This window comes from Oratosquilla oratoria, chromosome 14 (genome assembly GCF_046742065.1).
Source record: "Oratosquilla oratoria isolate Oo_2021 chromosome 14, ASM4674206v1, whole genome shotgun sequence".
NCBI classification, from domain to species: Eukaryota; Metazoa; Arthropoda; class Malacostraca; order Stomatopoda; family Squillidae; genus Oratosquilla; species Oratosquilla oratoria.
In genome coordinates this window covers 62210755-62230754 of record NC_134790.1, presented here as the reverse complement: position 1 = coordinate 62230754, position 20000 = coordinate 62210755, and the positions used below count along the sequence as shown (strand labels likewise).

General features: G+C 39.9%; 1 protein-coding gene across 10 annotated transcripts in view; it reads left to right on the top strand.

Moving 5' to 3' along the window:
* LOC143032891 (receptor-type tyrosine-protein phosphatase kappa-like) overlaps window positions 1-20000 on the top strand; it is a 984894-nt gene that overhangs the window by 768422 nt on the left and 196472 nt on the right. For all 10 annotated transcript variants that reach the window (XM_076198111.1, XM_076198115.1, XM_076198119.1 and 7 more), the window contains one exon: window positions 2159-2274. In XM_076198111.1, coding sequence (XP_076054226.1) covers window positions 2159-2274 — 116 coding nt within the window. The remainder of the gene's footprint in view (window positions 1-2158; window positions 2275-20000) is intronic.

The window sequence follows — 20000 nt, the reverse complement described above, 5'->3', positions numbered from 1 at the left end:
ACTGTCGACTTGATTCGGTTTCACTGGCTCTCGTATAATTCTAAAGGTAGTCTTGAGTCATGTTTGTCTTTGCTGCTTCATTTAGTTCAAAGGAGCAGGAGATTCCTTTGGAGTGACCCTGTAAATAAAGTGTCCCTCTTAGGTTCAAGTTCTTGAATGACGGCGATAGTTGGGTCGATCCCATATTTATACAGAATACAAAGTCAAAATTGGGCCACTAATCAGATACATAAGGACTTTTCCTAATAGTACATTACTGTTAGGACATATCTTGTAGTGAATACTCGTGTCCACACTATTTGTGATAATTTTATACAAAAATATAAATCATACTCCTAATATATAAGCAATAAGTACGACGTCACATAATTCGAAGGCAGAATACGAAATGTTTAAGGCTGATTAACATTATACCAGCACGTAAACGAAACGTGACCTGCACGTTACCGTACCATCACCCTCCGTTAACAGCATGTTCATTCACACTTTCTGTCCGGTCTCCTGCAGTACGGTGGCAGTATAGTCCTGGCCGTGTTCCCAGAAGGATATTGCTTAGAGACAGACATGTTTGAGAATTTTAATGTTTAATGTGATGGCTCCCTTTTTGGTAGAGGAAGAGAAGTCTCACAGAATCCAAAAAAAGAAACAAAAGCTACTCTAGGTGCACAGATCACTGGAAAAAGGAAAACGGAAGACGATTATTTCACATTTTATGAATAATTGCTTGATGATGAACTATAGTTTCATCAGTATTTCAGAATGTCGAAGTATCAGTTTAATGGATTACTAATTTTGCTTGAGGAATTGGGGATGATGTAACTAAAACATATTTTACTTATTGCTTATCTCGACCCCGTAGAGCGGTGGAGAATGTTTTTGGAATTTTGGCACAGAGGTTTAAGATATTACGTGGGGTGCTGAAGTCCAAGCCAGAAAATGCTGATAAAATTGTTCTTGCATCATATTTTCCACAAAATTTTATCAAAGATGCCAATGTTATTTCTTCAAACAAGAATCAACAACACACTCCTGATGAACGTGCTATATTTTCTCAGCTCCCTAGGCAGAGGTGATGTTTCTTAAGTTCTCCATAGGGAGCCATACCATAGTCCTACTTTCTTCCATTGCTTTAAATTTATGAACGTGTTTCACGAAACTTAAAAAAAAATATTAATTTGGTTTGAACTATGAAAAAAATGGAATATGAAGCAAAGAAAACATAGGTTCAACGTCTGCTATTCACTGTAGCAATTTACCTTGGCTCAATATATTATATGTATATATATATATATATATATATAATAATTTTTGTAGCCTACTATAAGAGTACATCTATTGTAGCTCTAATATAGTTTTAAACTACAATTTCCATTTTTTTTTGTTTATGTATAGATACATTCAGTATTTTCATATATGCAAGGTATTAAAATATTATGTAAGATATTTCCTTCAATGTAGAAAATGTATATATTTCTACTTTACGTATTACTGTACTCTAATAAAACCAAATATACAGTAATGTCATTTATCTGCTTGTAATTCTTCGCCTGTGTATGTCCAAATACTGTCCTTATTTGCGCTGTTGCTGTAGTAGTGCCTGTGGGGGATATCATAAAGGTACTCATGGTGATGTACCAGAGTAACTTTTCCTCGACCATCTTGGTCGGAAGCAAGATGTCAACAGGCTACTCAGCTGCTGGTCACGGCAAGTATCGGTGCCGGTCCAGTGTTTTCTATCCAACACGCACAGGCTCCGTACCTGAGCGTTTCCTCTCAGATATAACAAAATATTCTCGCTGATGTATATAGATTAAGCCTTTTACTGCTGTTTACGACGTGTATATATACTTGTATATATATATATATATATATATATATATATATATATATATATATATTTGTTCTGGCTAACGCCACGTGATTTTTTTCCCATGCAGTGAAAGGGTTGAATAGTTTTTCCCCTCGGTAGCACAGTATCGCTGCATTGCAGATAGATCATGTTCTGGCCAAGGACAGACTATTTCATGCATGCAGAAAGGAGGCTCACCTATCCTCAGCCGACACCAAAATCTATCAGGTGTATCCCACACTTTAGGAAGACATCGCTCGCCCGTGTGATTCTTCTTCTTGCTTTAACAAATTTCTCTTTTCGTTGCAGCCGAGGAGGAGAAGGCTGTGGGGGCGCTCCCAGCCAACCCGATCCCCGTCAGCGACTTCTTCAACATATGTGCGCAGCATCGCAAATATCCAATTCTTTACAAGATGGAGTTTCAGGTTAGTAAACACTCGTAGAAACAGATTAATTAAGGGGGAAGGGGGTTGGAGAAGAAGAGGTGACTCCCAAATGTTGTGGATGATGTGAAAGTTCTGTTTTTTCTTCTGATGACGTAGATATTGCAGTTATTTGAATGTTATCTGGGATGAGAGACATCAGTAGTCGCTCACTGGTTATGCAGTGTCTTTGCTCCGTACTCATATTTGATCATGACCATTACTTAAAATACAAAACAAATGATCCTGAAATCACCGCTTCGTATAGTACGAAGAAAAGTGTACAATTATTCAAAATTTGAAGCTACACACTTTGTGTACTAACCTGATCACATTTGCTAAACAGTGTGGATATACATAGACTCGCGTCCACTAAGAATGGAGCTCCAAATGGCCGGAGAATAACATTATTATACTCAACTCTTAAAAAAGAATCTAGTCCTTTGGTAGCTGAAAAAAAAAATCCAGTGGTGAACAATAATGACTAAGAATTCAGCTCGGTGACTCGATATTGTGTTGATAGAGCGGTTATAGCTTGGAAGTACAAGTTGCTTTCGATTTAAAAAAGAAAAAAAAAAACATAGTGAAAGTGGTAGGCTGCTTCAGCAGTCAGCTCCCCCAGTATTGCCCTATTCTACAATTTGTTTTGGTTAAAATCAGTTGATTTTATTCAATTTATCAACTTGGTCAACTCTCCTGGTCTTAGCCAGAATCATATCTACTCGTATTGGCTATACCAACTTCAGTGGAGTGAATAAGGAGAAATTTGACCTTTGATGCAATCCAAAGGACAACGAGGTCTGTCCGTTACAGGCACTGGTTTCGTTATGGGCAATGCCACCATCCTCATGAGAACGCTCAATTATTTTATTTTATTTTATTTTTTCTTTACTCGTTCTTTTCATGTGTCCAAACCATCCAAATACTCTCTCATTAACCTATCTCCCAACTCCCTTTCCATCCCCGCTCTCCTCCTCACCTCCTCTCTCTCACTCTATCCAGCCTATCAACCCATTCCATACTTCTCATGTATTTCATCTCAAACACATTAAAACTCTTTCTCTCTTATGTTCCATGTTTCTTTTCAATACAGTACTGTCAGCACAATCACCCCGTCATACAATCTCTTTTTCGTATCCATTCTCAAATGTCGATTTCTCATAACACTTTTTAATCCCCCATTGGATTTAACCGCTTCTCTGAATCTACATTCTACCTCCACCTCCACTCCTCCCTTTTCCTGCCTCATTCGCACCCAAGTATCTAAAACTATCCACTTCCTCCTGTCTCTCTCCTTTCATACTCACTTCCAATTTGCTGCCATCCTCTCCCCTTGTACATCTCATCACCTTACTTTTACCCACATTTATCTTCAACTTGTTTCACACATCTTCCCAAACTCCGTCACTAACTTCCTTAATCTCCCCTCTGATCCTGCTACAGTGTCATCTGCAAACAACAACTGGCTCATATCCAAATTTTCTCAATTTTCTTTAACTATCTCCAATCCCTAGCCCATTATCCTTATAATTACCTCTCACACCACCCCATCCATGTATAAATTGAACAGCCAAGGTGACATAACACATCCCTGGTGAAGTCCCACCTTTACCTCAAACCACTCACTCTCCATTTCTAATTCTAACATAGGTTCTACTACTCTCGTAAAAACTCTTGATTGTTCTTAACAGCTTTCCTCCTATCCCATATATCTGCAATACCTCCCCAGTCCCTTCCTGTCTACCCTGTCATAAGCCTTTTTCAAATCCATAAAAACCGAAAAACATCCTTACCTTTTACTAAATCTTTCTTACATATTTGCCTTACCACGAAAATCTGGCCCACGCAACCCCTACCTGTACTAAATCCAAACTATTCCTCACCAATTACTCCCTCTGTTACTCTCCTAATCCTTTCAATCAAAACCCTCCCGTAAACCTCCCCACCTACGCACAACAAAACGATCCCTCTGAAACTACTGCAGCCATACTTGTCCCCTTTTCCTTTGTAAAGCGGAATTATACAGGCACTCCTCTAGTCCTCCGGCACTGTACCCATTTTTAGATAAAAGTTAAAGAACCTCACCAGCCAGTCCACCACCATTGTACCTCCCTTTTTTTAAACATTCCGCATGACACCCACCTAACCCGGGTGCCTTGCCTGCTCTCATAATTTTAATAACTGCTTTCACTTCACCTTTCCTTATTTCTCCTCCATTTTCCTCATTCATCCCTGTTATTTTCTTATCGCTTTCCACTGTAAATACCTTTCCCTCCCTATCCTCATTCACATTTAATAACTTCCTAAAATACTCTGCCCATCTTCCTTATACTGCTGTCTCTTCCATTATTATCTCTCCATTTACACCTTTAAGTTTTTCTTCTCTACTTCATTCGTATCCCCTTACTCTCTTAACTTCCTTCCAAAACATCTTTTTATTAATCTAAAAAGTTTCTGTCATACTCTTACCCCATTTCACATCCACTCTCCTCTTTGCCTCCTTTATCTTAAACTTTATTTCTTTTTTCTTTTCTTTGTACCAATCACATGATTCTCTCGTCCTATTTTGTAATTAATACGTGAATCCTCATTTCTTCTCTTCTACAGCCTTCTTTGCTTCATCATCATACCACTCACTACCCTTCCTTCTATTTCCTCCCATCCTCCTTGTTCCACACACCATCTTTGCACACCTTGGGACTCCCTCCTTGAAACATACCCATTCCTACTCCACTCCTAGTTCTACTCTATCCTTCACTCCCTCTCACTCCTCTCTCAGGTTCCTCTGATACCCCTTCTCCTTTTCTTTCTCATTTAAGCATTCTATTCTAAGCACCTCCCTACCTTCTGTCTTTTTCCTCTTTCTCCATCTATCCTCCACTTTCAACTGGTCTTCCGCCAAAATATGATCTAATATTCCCCCAGTCTCTCCTTTTAGAACATGTTCAACCAAAAATCTTCCTACTCTTCTCCTGGTTACCTCTATATAGTCCATTAAAGCCTTATCTACCACCCTTACATCCACCACCCACTCCCATGTATAGTTATGCTTGATTTTTTTTTTAACACTGTATTTGCTATCATTAATTCTCTAGACGTATCGCCACGATCATCTCTCCACTACGATTTCTTCCTGGAACTCCACACTTTCCAACCACTCCGTCTCCTACAGTAGCATTGAGATCTCCCAATAACACTAAACTGACATTTCTCCCTAATCCCTCTATGCACTCATTTAAATATATCCAAAAAGCTTCCCTTTCCTATAATATCTTCTCACTACCAGGGACACATACACTTACAAAGACCCACATTCCCCTTTCCAGTTTAACCTTCTTCCACATTAACCTTGAAGAAACCTCCTTCCACTCCTCTACACGCTTACCTACCTCTTCACTTACTACTATAGCCACCCCTTCTCTCCTTCGTCCTTTCTTTACTCCTGAGAACCTCCCAACAACTCTCCCAAACTCCCACTCGCCTCTCCCTTTCAACTAAGTTTCACTCAATGTCAACACATCCCTCTCTCTTTTCACAAACATACTGCCTATCTCTTCCCTTTTACTCTTATCTGTACCACATCCACGCGCATTAAAAGACCTAAACCTTAGGGTTCTGGTTGGAAAACTCACAGACCCTTTTATGCCTTTGCTTTTTTTAGGAATGTTCCCTTTGGGGCTTCAGAGAGAAGAATGCCTAGTCCTATCCCCGTCCCGTTGGTTGTGTGCATTTGCCTTTGACTTTGACTATCTCCCTTGTAAAGGGAAAAAACCTTGGTATATGTATTTTTTTCCTCCGTACCATGTGTCTGTCACTTTTCCCATATTCTTGGCTGTCGTCAGAATATTCTATTCGTTTCCGGGGACATCCCCTTAGAGACTTGATTGGTCCCCTTTTGTATCGGGGGTCACTCTGTCGTCTACTGGGGTTGTCGCCAGGCCAATTTGCCCATCTGCGAAACACTCTCTGCCCACAACGAAAGGATTAATTTAGATAAAAAACCGAAAGGTTTCTGGAACGACTGAGTTACTTGAGTGGAAGTCATTAGAGTAATTGTCCTCGGAAGGTAAGTTGGTAAACAGACTTAACCACGTTATGTGCAGATATGTTAGCGAGATAATCCTGTTGATTGCATCGCATAATTGGTCCTTTGATATAAGAAGGCTCTGGGAGAATGATATAATCCTCTTGTGCCGGGAAAGGGAATTCCGACCTGTGGTATGTCATTTTGTGAACGTTGGTCGCCGTCATGTATTGTTATGTCGCTTTCATTTGCACATATCGGGGTGTCCGTATATAAGCACGTCCTTGTGTTTCTCTATTAACAAACACATGTGTACACATCCAGCCACCCGCGCGTCCGCGCATGCACATATCACTAGCCCACACATTCACGGACTTCTCGGGTACACATTCAGTCTCGCCTGTGTCAATACACACACACACACACGCAAGTATATGTATGTATGTATATATATATATATATATATATATACATATATATATATATAATATATATATATATATATACACACACATATATACATATACATATATATATATATATGCACTATGCAAGTAACCACTTAGGAAAAAGGAAATCACGAAAATCCCAGGCGCTTTCGTGTATTTCACATCTTCAGGGGGAAAAGTACAAAGAAAAGATCAACACATAGTTATTAATACAAGAAAAGTCAAACTGGGTCAGGTCAGGTCACAAGACATCACACGGAGTGTTACACCTGGAGCTAAATTATATTAAATGTTGTTTGTTGGTTGTCTAAAACTTACAAATATTTTCAATAATAAAATTATCTAATTTGTACAGTATATGCCATTACTGATATTCATGTTTACTTCAGTATGTTTAAGAAGACTACTTTCTATAATGTTCCTTTTGACAATGGGCTTACAAGAGAAAACTGAAGAACTCCTAGGCCAGTCTTTACTCTAAATAGAATCTCTTACATGAACAAATGAAGATTCTTGTGCTGTTCTGATACTATATTTATGTTGCTTTAATCTGGTTCATAATTACCATTTTGTCCCACGTAAAATTGATCATAATTTTTACAAGGGATCTTGTATATGCAGCCACTTGAACTTCAGGAGAATTCTTAATAAGCAATTACTTGAATGTCAATAAGTTGTTAAAAGCTACGTTAATATTCCAAGTTTTAAGTAAGTGAGGAATTTGAGAAAAAGTTTACTGAAGGATAAAGACCTTTTTCCCCATTATAAGGGAGATAGCAAAGTCAAAGGCACATACTTACTCCCACCCATTCCACTCCCATCCACCATACCTTCCACCCCCGTCTCATCTTAGCTCCTCATGGATGACAAGTAATACCTGTATCCTGCTCACTACTCTGGGTCAGAAGCAATGCAGCAAGACGCGTACATCCACAACAAGGCCGCTTCACTTAATCGACGACCCCCCCCCCCCCACACACACACCTCTCCGTCCCTTCATGCAGAAAAAGAGGAGACGGGAAGAAATCTCTTCGGGTTGCGTCAAAGTATCATTCACACATATGCGCCCCCTACCCCCATCACCCCACTCCTCCCTTCCGTACATAACCGTATCATATATATACACAGTCTCTCTCAACTTATTCCTTTCTCCTGCCTTCTCACTTCCTTGCTCAACAGACATTCCCCTCTTGCTCAACGCCTCCTTCACCCCATCCATCCATCTCATCCTCGGTCGTCCCCTCAAATTCACTCCCTCCACTTCTATCTTCCACACCTCTTTTACTAATCTTTCATCACTCAATTTATCCGTGTGTCCAAACCATTCCAATAATCTTTCATCATCCCTATCTGCCATCTCCTTTTCCACTCCTGCTCTGCTCACCTCCACATTTCTCATTCTCTCCAACCTAGTAACCCCTACCATACTTATCAGACATTTCATCTCAAACACATTCAAACTTTTTCCCTCTGCCTCTCTTAAATTCCAAGTCTCTGCCCCATACAACGCCGTCGGCACAATCATCCTTTCATACAAACTCCTCTTTACATCTATTCCCAAATGCCTATTTCTCATAACACTTTTTAATCACCCAAGGTATTTACATGCTTATATCAATCTACAATATACTTCCATCTTCACTCCTCCCTTTCCTGCCACATGTGACCCCAAATACTTAAAGCTATCCACTTCCTCCAGCCTCTCTCCTTACTTGCAACTTACTTGCAACTCACTGCCATCCTCTACCCTTGTACATTTCATCATTTTGCTTTTACCCACATTTACCTTCAACTTTCTCCTAATGCACACCTCAAACTCAGCCACCAACTCCCTAAAAAAAAATATATATATATATATGTGTGTGTGTGTGTGTGTGTGTGTGTGTGTGTGTATTTGTATGTATGTATGTATGTATGAGAGAGAATTTTTTATATAGATTTGGCCACAATAGTTTGCATAGGACCTAAGACCCAGGGCAGAACAAGCAGCAATGGTATAGAATGCATGGCTGAGAAAGAACATATCCAAACTCTAATAATTCCTCCAAAGGGACATTACTGGAGAGACACGAAACTAAAAAGAAATTACGTGTAGAGATTTGGGAAGATGGAACTGATAGCGCTGGAAGAAAGAAAGGGAAGATATTATCACCCTTGACAACTGTATTAAGGAGAAATATTCTATAGACATATAAGATCTCGGAAAGACATCAATGGGGAAGACAAGAGACCACAGTCTAAAAGTTGAGACCCCTGAAGACGAAAAGGATGTCAAAAAGTTTAGCTTCTCAAACAGAATATTAGACAAATGTAACTGCTACCCGAGAAGAACAGGCCCCATCCACGAAAATCTTCACATAGAAATGCGACGAGTGCACAAATATGTTGAAGGAAATGTTAAGTAAAAATGCTGCACAAGAAAAAAGAAATACCAAAATTGATCAAATACGACAACAGAACCCTACAAAAGATTTGATGAGACATATGAAATGTTGACAAATATAAGAGTGGCATTTCAATACATGGAAGATAATGACAAAAAATCATAGAAAACCTGATCCACTTCAGGTTATATGCAGCAATTATGTGGCTTTCACACAGAAAGGAGGCTAAGTAAGCTCGAGAGAATATAAAGAAGAGCAGCCAAAATGGTCTCCAGCTTACCAGACAAATCGTATAAGGAAATAATAAGTAAATAAAACTGCCCTGATAAGAAAAAGATGACGTCAGTACTGTGTTCAGATCAGTAGAAGGAGTTGACAAAATAGAGATGGAAGATCTCTTATTATGGGACAGGAAAGCGACGCGAGGTCATGAGCGGGGAAGAGGGTGGAGATGAAAAAGACCCCGTGTCTAAGGAAAAGATAAGATGCCGGAGGGACATCAAGAAACAACTTTCCATGCAGCAGATGTGTCAGGTTCTGGAACAGCCTAAGTTGCATTTTCCACCTCATCCTCTTCAGCCTCTCTCCCTCTCATCCTCGTCCTCCTCCTCCTCCTCCTCCTCCTCCACCTCCTCCTCCTCCTCCATACCCTCCTCCTCATCATTCTATCCTCTTCTTCCTCTTCCTCCTGCTCAACCTCTTTCTCCTCTTCCTCCTCATCTTCATTTTCTTTCTCCTCGCCTTCTTCATCGTCATCCACCCATTTCCTACTCAACTTTCTCCTCCTCCACATCATCACCCTAGTCATCCTCCTCTTCCTCTTTCTCCTCCTCTACCACCACCACCTCCTCCTCCTCCTCCTCCTCCTCCTCCTCCCTCCCTCTCTTCCTCCTCTTTCGCCACTTTCTCCTCTTCCTTTTTTCGTCCTTGTCGTCATCTTCCTTCTCCTCTTCTTCCTCCTCCTCCTCTTCCTCCTCCTCTTCCTTCTCCTCGTCCCCTCATCGTCACCATCACCCTATTCCTCCTCTTCTTTGTCCTCTTCTTTCTCCTCCTTCTCTTCTTCCTCCTCCTCCTTCTCTTCTTCCTCCTCCTCCTTCTCTTCTTCCTCCTCCTCGTCATACTTTTTCTCTTCCTCCTCCTCCTTCTCGTCATCCTCCTTCTCCTCCTCCTTTTTATCGTCTTTCTCGTGGTCTTCCATCTCCTCTTCCTCCTCTTTTTCCTCTTTCTCCTTCTTTTTATCGTCCTTCTTGCCATCTTCCTCCTCCACCCCCTTTTCCTCCTCCTCCTCTTCCTCCTCTTTTTCCTCTTTCTCCTTTTTATCGTTCTTCTCGTCATCTTCCTCCTCCTCCTCTTTTTCTTTTTTTTCCCTTTTTATCGTCCTTCTCGTCATCTTCCTCCTCCTCCTCCACCCTCCTCTTCCTCCTCCCCCTCTTCCTCCTCCTTTTCTTCCTCCGCCACCTCTTCCTCCTTTTTATCATTCTTTCCTTCTCCTTGTCCTCATCCTCTTCCTAACATCGTCTTTCTCCTTCACCTCCACCTCCTCCCCATCCTCTTCTTCCTCCTCTTGTTCCTCCTCCTTTCCCTCCCAAGGCTATACGTGTACAGCGAGACGCCCAAGCAACAGATCTTGCCCGATTAAGGTCATTTGAATATGCAAAGGTGAGGGTAATGGAGACATCCTTGCGTGCTGCTGGGCGGCGTTAGCCTGTTGGTTGTCTTGTTGCTGCAAGGGATCTGGGGAGACGTTTGCACCACCTGTATACCACCTGTGTACCACCTGAGTAACCCGGGCTTCTCAGATGAGCGTTTCAGGTGTATCGGGATGGGTAAATGGGAACACTGCCCGGGGAACTGCGGTCAACGAACTGCAAGCCGCGTAGTAAAATGTAAGATTTTAGAATATTTGCCATCATATGAATTGGTTTGAAAGAAGACGAAAGGATGATTTTTGTTTAAAAAAAATCAATATGTTATCAGTTTTTGCCAAGTTCTGCTCAGCATGAGTTGTAACCTAACCTAAGCAAAACTAACCTAACTTGACTATACCTAACTTTGCCTTACCTCATCTAGTTTATGTCCGATTCAGCCAATAAGCATCTAAGTAATTCCCGTGTGCAACGTGTGCCCGTAAATTTAGATGCTATTATTATTCACTTCTTGTCTATTTATTTTTGTTTTTTATGTATATATTGTATTTATTTATTTATTGCTATTATATTATTTCATTTATTTATTTATTCATTTATGTATGTATTGTATATATATATCAAGGACTACTATTACACAGGACGTGCGCACCCAGGTCACTGGGTCCGCTAGCGGAGGCCATTGCTTTCTTTGTAACCTAACATTTTATATTGGACAAATATATCAAAACTAGAAGCCTAACATTGTATATAGGACAAATATATCAACTATTGACTTATTCAATGCAGTATAAGTTAATATAAACTTTTATAGTGAAATGAGAAACTATTTTTAAGGCACTGTTATGCTTTGAAATGCCAATTTTAGCCGGACTTAACAGATATTATTGTATGAGGTTAGTGGACACGAGGGTTGGCGATTTTTTTTTTTTTTTATCTTTAAAAATTTTTTTTTATTTAAATCAGATTTAAATTATTTAAATAGATTTTTTTTTTTTTTTTTTTTTGTAGATTTTAAATAATGTGGGATTGCCATCTTATATGCGATCTGATTGCTAAAGGACATTTTTAGCATAGCAATATAAGGAGCAGTGTTATATAGACTTGCCACAAGTATACGAGGAACGGTATAAGCCGTATGTGAGGACAGTATGCTTAGGTTCACTCGATTCCTCCAAAAGTTTTCTCATCTTGGTGACATTTGCTGCATTGTCTGTCACAACACTTCCAATGTGACAACCAAAATCTTGTTCAGCCTTCTTGATCGAATTTTGTACAAGTTGTAGAAGATATTCATCAATGTGAGGTTTCCTTGATGTGTCTATTGTGTCAACTAAATAAATCTGACCAGTGGATGTTGTTAGAGTGACACATATTATGGGCTCATGAATGTTAGACCACCCATCAATTGAAAGGCATACAGTTTAATTATTCAGGTCATCTGCACATTTTTTATATTCCTTTTCATACACAAGATCTAAGTACTTATCAGCAATATATTTTCTGGATGGAGAAACATAACCTGGCCTCAGGTTTTGAACAATCTTGAGAAACTGAGGATGCTGAACAAGACGAAATTGTGAATTTGTAGCAAATATAATTCTTGCAACTTCTTTGTCGAGATTTTCCTTTTGAGAGGCTGAAGTTTTTATGATAAATCTGTCCAGAGATGTTGATGACTTTCTTTTAGATGAAAATGACTCAGCAAAAGTGGCGCCTGTGGAGGAATCTGATAGTGACCTTTATAATGGTGGAGTCAGGTTTGCAGATCATTCAAGTGGAGCCGATGATAAAGGGATTGAAGCTGTTGATACAGATCCTGAAATGGATTTTTTTTTTTTTTTAGCATATTGCATAGTTTATAAATTAATAAATAAATGAATGAATACAGTGTGGTTTTGGCTACTTTTGAGTACAGTAGTTATTTTTTTAGATAATGATCATATTCACACAAGCCACTAGATTATTTGGAAATAATTAACAGGATATGAAATAGGTGGGCTTGGAATTCAGCCCACACAGGATTCAGTCCACTTTTAAATTCACTGAAACTAATGGGTTAGTTGGGTTAGGTTAGGCTAAATCCCTTTGGGCTGAATCCCATGTGGGCTGAATTCCAATGGAACCTATGAAATATATCACACAATGTTGAATGAAATGAATGACAATCATCTAGGCCCCAAAGTTGAGTGGATACAGTATATTATAGTGATATAGTCATTACCCAAATTTAGAAGTAATGAAGTTGAAGCATCATTCCTTTAGGCCTTCACATATTTATTGCACATGCTCTCCATTGTTCACCAAATTCATATAGTTGTGTATGAAAAGGGAGATATGCACACAATATAAGTAAAATCATTTACCTGGGTCATCAATTTCTTCTTCTGTATGCTGTGGCTGACCTTGGCATTTATCTCTGTGAGATTTTAATCTTGACACAATGCCCTGTAGTTCCTGGCTGCAGTGTTTGCATTTAGCTCGGTACCCTTTGCCAGAAGTTGTTGGTAGTTTTTCAAAATAATTCCAGACAGGATTATTTTTTCTGTCTGAAGGAACCACTCTGCCAGGTCCAGAAGACATCCTTCCTGGTTGATTCCAAAACAGCAACTGACTTAGTGAGAAGCTGCTTACCATCAACAAGTTTAGAAAATAATCTTATTGAAACTTGTTGTGGGCTGCACAGTGATATATATATATATATATATATATATATATATATATATATATATATATATATACTACATGTAGGCTTATACCGTTCCTTGTATACTTGTGGCAAGTCTATATAACACTGCTCCTTATATTGCTATGCTAAAAATGTCCTTTAGCAATGAGATCGCATATCAGATAGCAATCCCACAATATTTAAAATCTATATAAAAAAAGAATCTATTTAAATCAAATGAATCTGATTTAAATAAAAAAGAATCTATTTTTATTTTATTTTTTAAAAAGAAAAAAAAAAATCGCCAACCTTAGTGTCCACTAACCTCATACAATAATACCTGTTAAGTCCGGCTAAAATTGGCATTTCAAAGCATAACAGTGCCTTAAAAATAGTTTCGTATTTCACTATAAAAGTTTATACTAACTTATACTGCATTGAATAAGTCAATAGTTGATATATTTGTCCTATATACAATGTTAGGTTTCTAGTTTTGATATATTTGTCCAATATAAAATGTTAGGTTACAAAGAAAGCAATGGCCTCCGCTAGCGGACCCAGTGATCTGGGTGCGCACGTCCTGTGTAATAGTAGTCCTTGAGATATATATACATATATATATATATATTATATATATATATATATGTATATACATACATATATATTTATATATATATATACATATATATATATATATATATATAGTCATATTTAAGTCATATTTAGTACTCTGAACACGTGTCTCTACAACACGTTTCTCTAAACATCATACCGTTTCATATTGTTAAGTTAGGCTTTATTCAAACAGAATATTAATGTTACTACAATTGGTTTAATGTTGAAAACATATAAAAATAATACAGTAATACTGAAAAATACAATTATGTACAGATGTTGAAAAAGTAGAAAACATTTGTGGAAATACAAAAAGACAGTTTAAAACAAAGACAGAAACAAAACTTAGTCGCTGCTCGGATAGCTGATTGCTAGGCTGTGGATCATCCGGTATACCAGTCTAAAAGTCCCCCCCCCCCGCTCATTTCTCCCCCCGGGGGCAAAGTATCCTAGGATATTTCTTCTCCCGGGCAAAGTATCCTAGGATATTTCCTCCCCCGGACACAGTATCCTAGGATAGTTTCTCCGAGGGAGAGGAAATATCCAAGGATAATCATCCCTCCTCCAGCCTAAACTGCCCCCCTACTCCATCTCTATAAACTTCACAAGCAGCAGTTGGTTAGGTTGGTGTTAGGTTAGGTTACGTTACGTTACGTTATGTACTGCTTCGACAAGACATATATGTAATGCTGAGAAGCATTAGAGTATGTACTGCTGAGACAAGACATGGATGTACTGCTGAGAACCATTACAGTGTGTACTGCTGAGACAAGAAATAGACGTACTGCTGAGAACCATTAGAATATGTACTACTGAGACAAGACATAGATGCACTGCTGACAACCATTCGAGTATGTAATGCTGACAGAAGACGTAGATGTACTGCTGAGACATGGCACCTTATGTGTTAAAATAATGACCATGGCACCTTATGTGTTAAAATAAATCAATACAAACTATTGTGTGTATCTTATATCCTTGATTTTCTTAGGGGGGACATTCTAGACTGAAGGGGGAAGAAATGGGCCAGTCTGTAATTCCCCCGGGGGCAAAATATCCTAGCCTAATTCTTCCGGGGGTAACTCTGGGCAGGGGGACAATGTGGGCTGTGACACCGGGTCAGCTGTTGGTGTAGTGGGAGGAGGGGTAACGTTCGGTGTTGTAGCGGGTGGGGTAACGGTCGGTAAGGTGGCAGCAGGGGCAACGATAGGAGTGAATGGTGGAGTTGTGCGTTTTATGAACATAATAATTGGGATACTTTAATTTTGAAGGTGTGTCACTTATTCTTGAGAATTCACCATCCAAAAACTCCGGACTACAAATACGATAAGCTCGAAGGTACATTGACGATAACACAGATGCATTTGTCCTGCAATGATGAGAAGAGAAAAAATGAACATATGATAATATAATGATAGAACATTGGTGGGTTTCCTATAGACATCAAATTTATTTATCTATTTATCTATTTAGTTTTATTTTATTTTATTTTTTTATATATATATTTTTTTTTCAACGGGATGGAGGGTTGGGGTGATGGGATGAGTTGGATTGGCTGGGGAGGGTGACTCGGATTTTTGCCGGAAGGTGCTTGCGTCGGCGTTTGCGTGTGGGAACAAAAAACAGCAGAGAACAACCAGGTAGCTGGTTTGCATAATATCATCAACACTTTACCCTGCACACTTGAGCTTAACAGGGCTCTTCATCATCAACTGTGAGAAGTAGATCGTTCTGAGATTTTATTGCATTACGTTTTTTATTCTTATCAGTTTTTATTTATTCACTTATTTGTTTATATATGAATGCATTAATTTGTTCATTTATCTATCCATTTATGTATTCATCTCTATGTGTGCAACTTGCCAGGGCTGTCACTCCGTCGACTGATGTGATTTGTCTTGGTAAATCTCCGTCAGGTTAAAATGAACAGGCTACAGACAGTTTCTCTTTCTTCCTCTTCTTTGTCCTTGTACTGTATACATCTAGTACGCTCTTTCCGAAACATTGTTGCCGTGTATCTCATATAGCCTGGGACTGTCTCGCGACAGGTCCCCCCTCTAATAGTCTCACAACTGCATCCTGGTGTGCACCAAATTGTGGACTATAGGCAACGAAATAAAATTTCTAACCCCCCCCCCCATCTCTTATCTCTCTCTCTCTCTCTCTCTCTCTCTCTCTCTCTCTCTCTCTCTCTCTCTCTCTCTCTCTCTCTCTCTCTCTCTCTCTCTCTCTCTCTCTCTCTCTCTCTCTCTCTCTCTACATCTATCTACCTATCTCTCTCTCTGTCTCCTTCTCTCTCTCTATCTTTTTCCATATCTCTCTCTCTCTCTCGTCCTCTTTCTTTTCTTTTCTCTTTATTTCTTTTCTTTTCTTTCCTACTTTTCCGCGCCTCTACAAGACACTTACTGGCTCCTCCTCCTCCTCCTCCTCCTCCTCCTCCTCCTCCTCCGCCTCCGTCGCCGTCTTCTGGTTTCGGGGAAATTTTTTCTTCAGCAGCAAGGTTTTCGCGTTGGTCTTCTTTTTCTTCTTCTTCTTCTTCTTCTTCTTCTTCTTCTTCCCTTTCCTCGTCTTCTTCCTTTTCTTTCCCTCACCTTGTCCTCGTTCTCTTTTTATTATTATTATTTTTCCTTCTCTCTTTTTTCTTCTTCCTCACTTTGCTTTTCCCTTCCTCCTATTTGCTTTGTCCTCTTTCTCTTCGTCTTCTTTCTGCTTTTTCCTCTTCATTTTCTTCCTCCATTTCTTCCTTCCGCTTTTTTCCATTTCTTCCTTTCCTTCTTTTCTCAGCAGCTTCTGTTTCCTATTTTTTTCTTCTTCCCCTCTATATTCTTTCCCTTAATTTTCGTCGTCCCTGTGTAGAGTATTGATTCTACGAATTTAAAGAAGTAAATGCCTTATGAACTTTTATGACATCCATAGGGACCAGTCACGCAGTATTCTTTCATGAATGGCTACCACATTTACAAAAGAGTGCTGACTACTTTTAACCTCTACTCTCCTCCTTCCATTCTACTGATCTCCTTAAATCTCTCCCTTGTCACGTGTATGACTCCACCTCTCCGACGCCATTTTGTCTCTTCAAGAATAGAAGCGTTGTTTATTGCTGACAAAATACAAATATTTCTTTCAACGTTTCCTTCTTCGTTATTGTGTTATTTTTCTTGACCCCCCATCTTTGTTTTACGCCTTTTCTCTTATAATTGTTTCTGTATTCTTCTGTATTTACATTATCGCTTAATCCTACTCAAACTCGCCAGTGTCCTCCTCCGTCTCCTACTCACCCTCATTATCTTCATCACCATCATCGTCGTTTATGATCATCGTCATTATAATCATAATTATGATCATCCTCATCACGATCATCGTCATTATCACCATCGTCATCATCGTAATTATTGTCGTTATCATGCTCATCATTATCATCATCATCATCATCATCATCATCATCATCATCATGATTATCATCGTCGTCATGATCATCGTCATTTTCATCACCACCATCACTCTCATGATCATCTTTGTCATCATGAGAATAATTATCATCACTATCATCATTATTATTAACAATAGTATCAGTAGCATTACCATCATCATCAGCGTCGTTATCATCATCATGATCATCATTAGCAGCATCACCATCATCATCATGAGCATTATCATCATCATCATCACGACAATCATCACAATCACCGTTATAATAATCGTCATCATCGTAATTGTCATCATTATTATTATCATCATCATAACCGCCATCATAATCATCATTGCCATCGTCATTATCATCGTCATAGTTGTCATAACCAACATAATTATTATATTTATCATCATCACCTTTGTCATATCCTCTCCCCCCTCCCCCCTACTCCTCGTCTTCCTTCTTCTTTCTTCCTCCTCCTCCTCCTCCACTGTTTTCTCCTCCTCCTCCTCCTCCTCCTCCTCCTCCTCTCCAACAACCGCACTTTCCATCTTCTCACCCACCTCCCTGCATCATCTTCCGTTCTCTAGCCATCAATTTCTTCCACATCCATCCTTACATCCCGTGTCTGTGGTCTTCTTTCAACATTTATTCCCTCTCCCCTCCCCTTCCCTCCCCTCCCCTCCTCTCCTTGCCTCTTTCTTTTCAGTCTTTTATGCTCTTCTTTCACCAGAGTCTCTTTCTTCCATGTCCTTTTGTTCCCTCTTCTCTTCTCTCTCTCTCTCTCTCTCTCTCTCTCTCTCTCTCTCTCTAGATATATATATATATATATATATATATATATATATATATATATATGTATATATATATCTTTCTCTTCCTCTCTTACTGTCTCCTCTTCTCTCTCTTTCTACTTCTCTATTTTTACCTCTCTCCTCTGTTTCTCTCCTTTCTCTGCTCTCTTTCTACCTCTTTCTTTTGACCTCTCTCTCTTTCTACCTCTCTCTCCTCTCTCTTCCCCCTCTTGTCTCTCTTTCTCTCTCCTCTCTCTTCTCTGTCCCATCTGTCCCCCTCTCTTTCTCTCTCTCTCTCTCTCTCTCTCTCTCTCTCTCTCTCTCTCTCTCTCTGTCTCTCCCTTTCCCTCTCTCTCTTCTCTCCCTCTCTCCTCTCTCTCTCTCCTCTCTCTCTCTCTCTCTCTCTCTCTCTCTCTCTCTCTCTCTCTCTCTCTCTCTCTCTCTCCCTCTCTCCTCTCTCCCCCCTCTCTCTCTCTTCTTTCCCCTCTCTCTTCCTCCTTCTCTCTCTCCCTTTCCCTCTCTCTTCCCCTTCTCTCTCTCTCTCTCTCTCTCTCTCTCTCTCTCTCTCTCTCTCTCTCTCTCTCTCTCTCTCTCTCTCTCTCTCTCTCTCTCTCTCTCTCTCTCTCTCTTTCTCTCCCGCCCCCTTTCCCCTTTACTTCCTCCATAATTGTCCACTGTTTTGCAGTCCTTCTTTTACACCCCGTTTCACTTTCTGTTCCCTCCACTCCTGGCCCCTCCTCTTCCTCCTTGTTGATGTTTTGTTTGTCCCCTCAGCACACTCGCTCCCCCTTCGGCGCCATTTTTCTTCGTTTGTCACTCTTGAGGGTCTTGCACGTGGTGGCCGTCCTCCGCCGTGGTCGTCCTCTTCAGGAGACCCCAAGTCCAGACGACAAGAGACGGTCGACGCGTCCCCTTGGGAAAGGGAACTGGCGATATGTCGTTATAAGGAGGCACAACAGACGGCTGACTCGACTTGTGCATTGATTCCTTCTGCCTCCCCCAGCACTGGGACTCGAGGGGAAATCTTCATTATAACGGCAGAATTATCCTTTAAAGTAAAACCCAAAAGGAAATTATATACTAAATAAATAATGTTTATTTCGTTTGGTGCGGAGTTTTCTTGTCAGAGTGAAATCGGCTGGTGGCAGCCAGAATCATGGCATATAGTCGTAAAATGCAGTAGACGGGTGAATATTAACAAAGTCGTTTATTCTAGCTGCCGTCAGACGATTTTATTCGAAAGGGTTAAAGAACCCAAAATGTTGGAATCTTGACATTAAGTGTTGTTTTAAAGGAACGCACATCTGCTAGTGACAACGACCACCAGAGTACACTAAGGCTCCAAATGAAGATATAACTGCTTCGAAGCCCCGTCTGTTACGCGTCTGCAAGAAAGCATGATGACTAAAGACATTAATAAATGTGTGTTGGCAAGAGACGCGAGACTGCTGTGAATGTCAGGGTGACACCCCGAAACAAAACAGGACGACATGCACGGCCCGATCAGGCGATTTCATCTATTTTTTTGGCTGCTAAACTATTTTGTTTAATTTAGTTGTTGGGTGCCTTCTGGGCTAAGTATATCTCTCAATTTAACTCTTTATCTTGCTGGAAAACATGTCTCTTTCAAATCAAAGGAATGCCCTCAGATTTTGAGTCGAAATCCTTATTCAATCAAGATTCCTCTGTTCGGTGACCACATCTCTTTTATAACATCGAATTGCCTTGCCAGGAGGC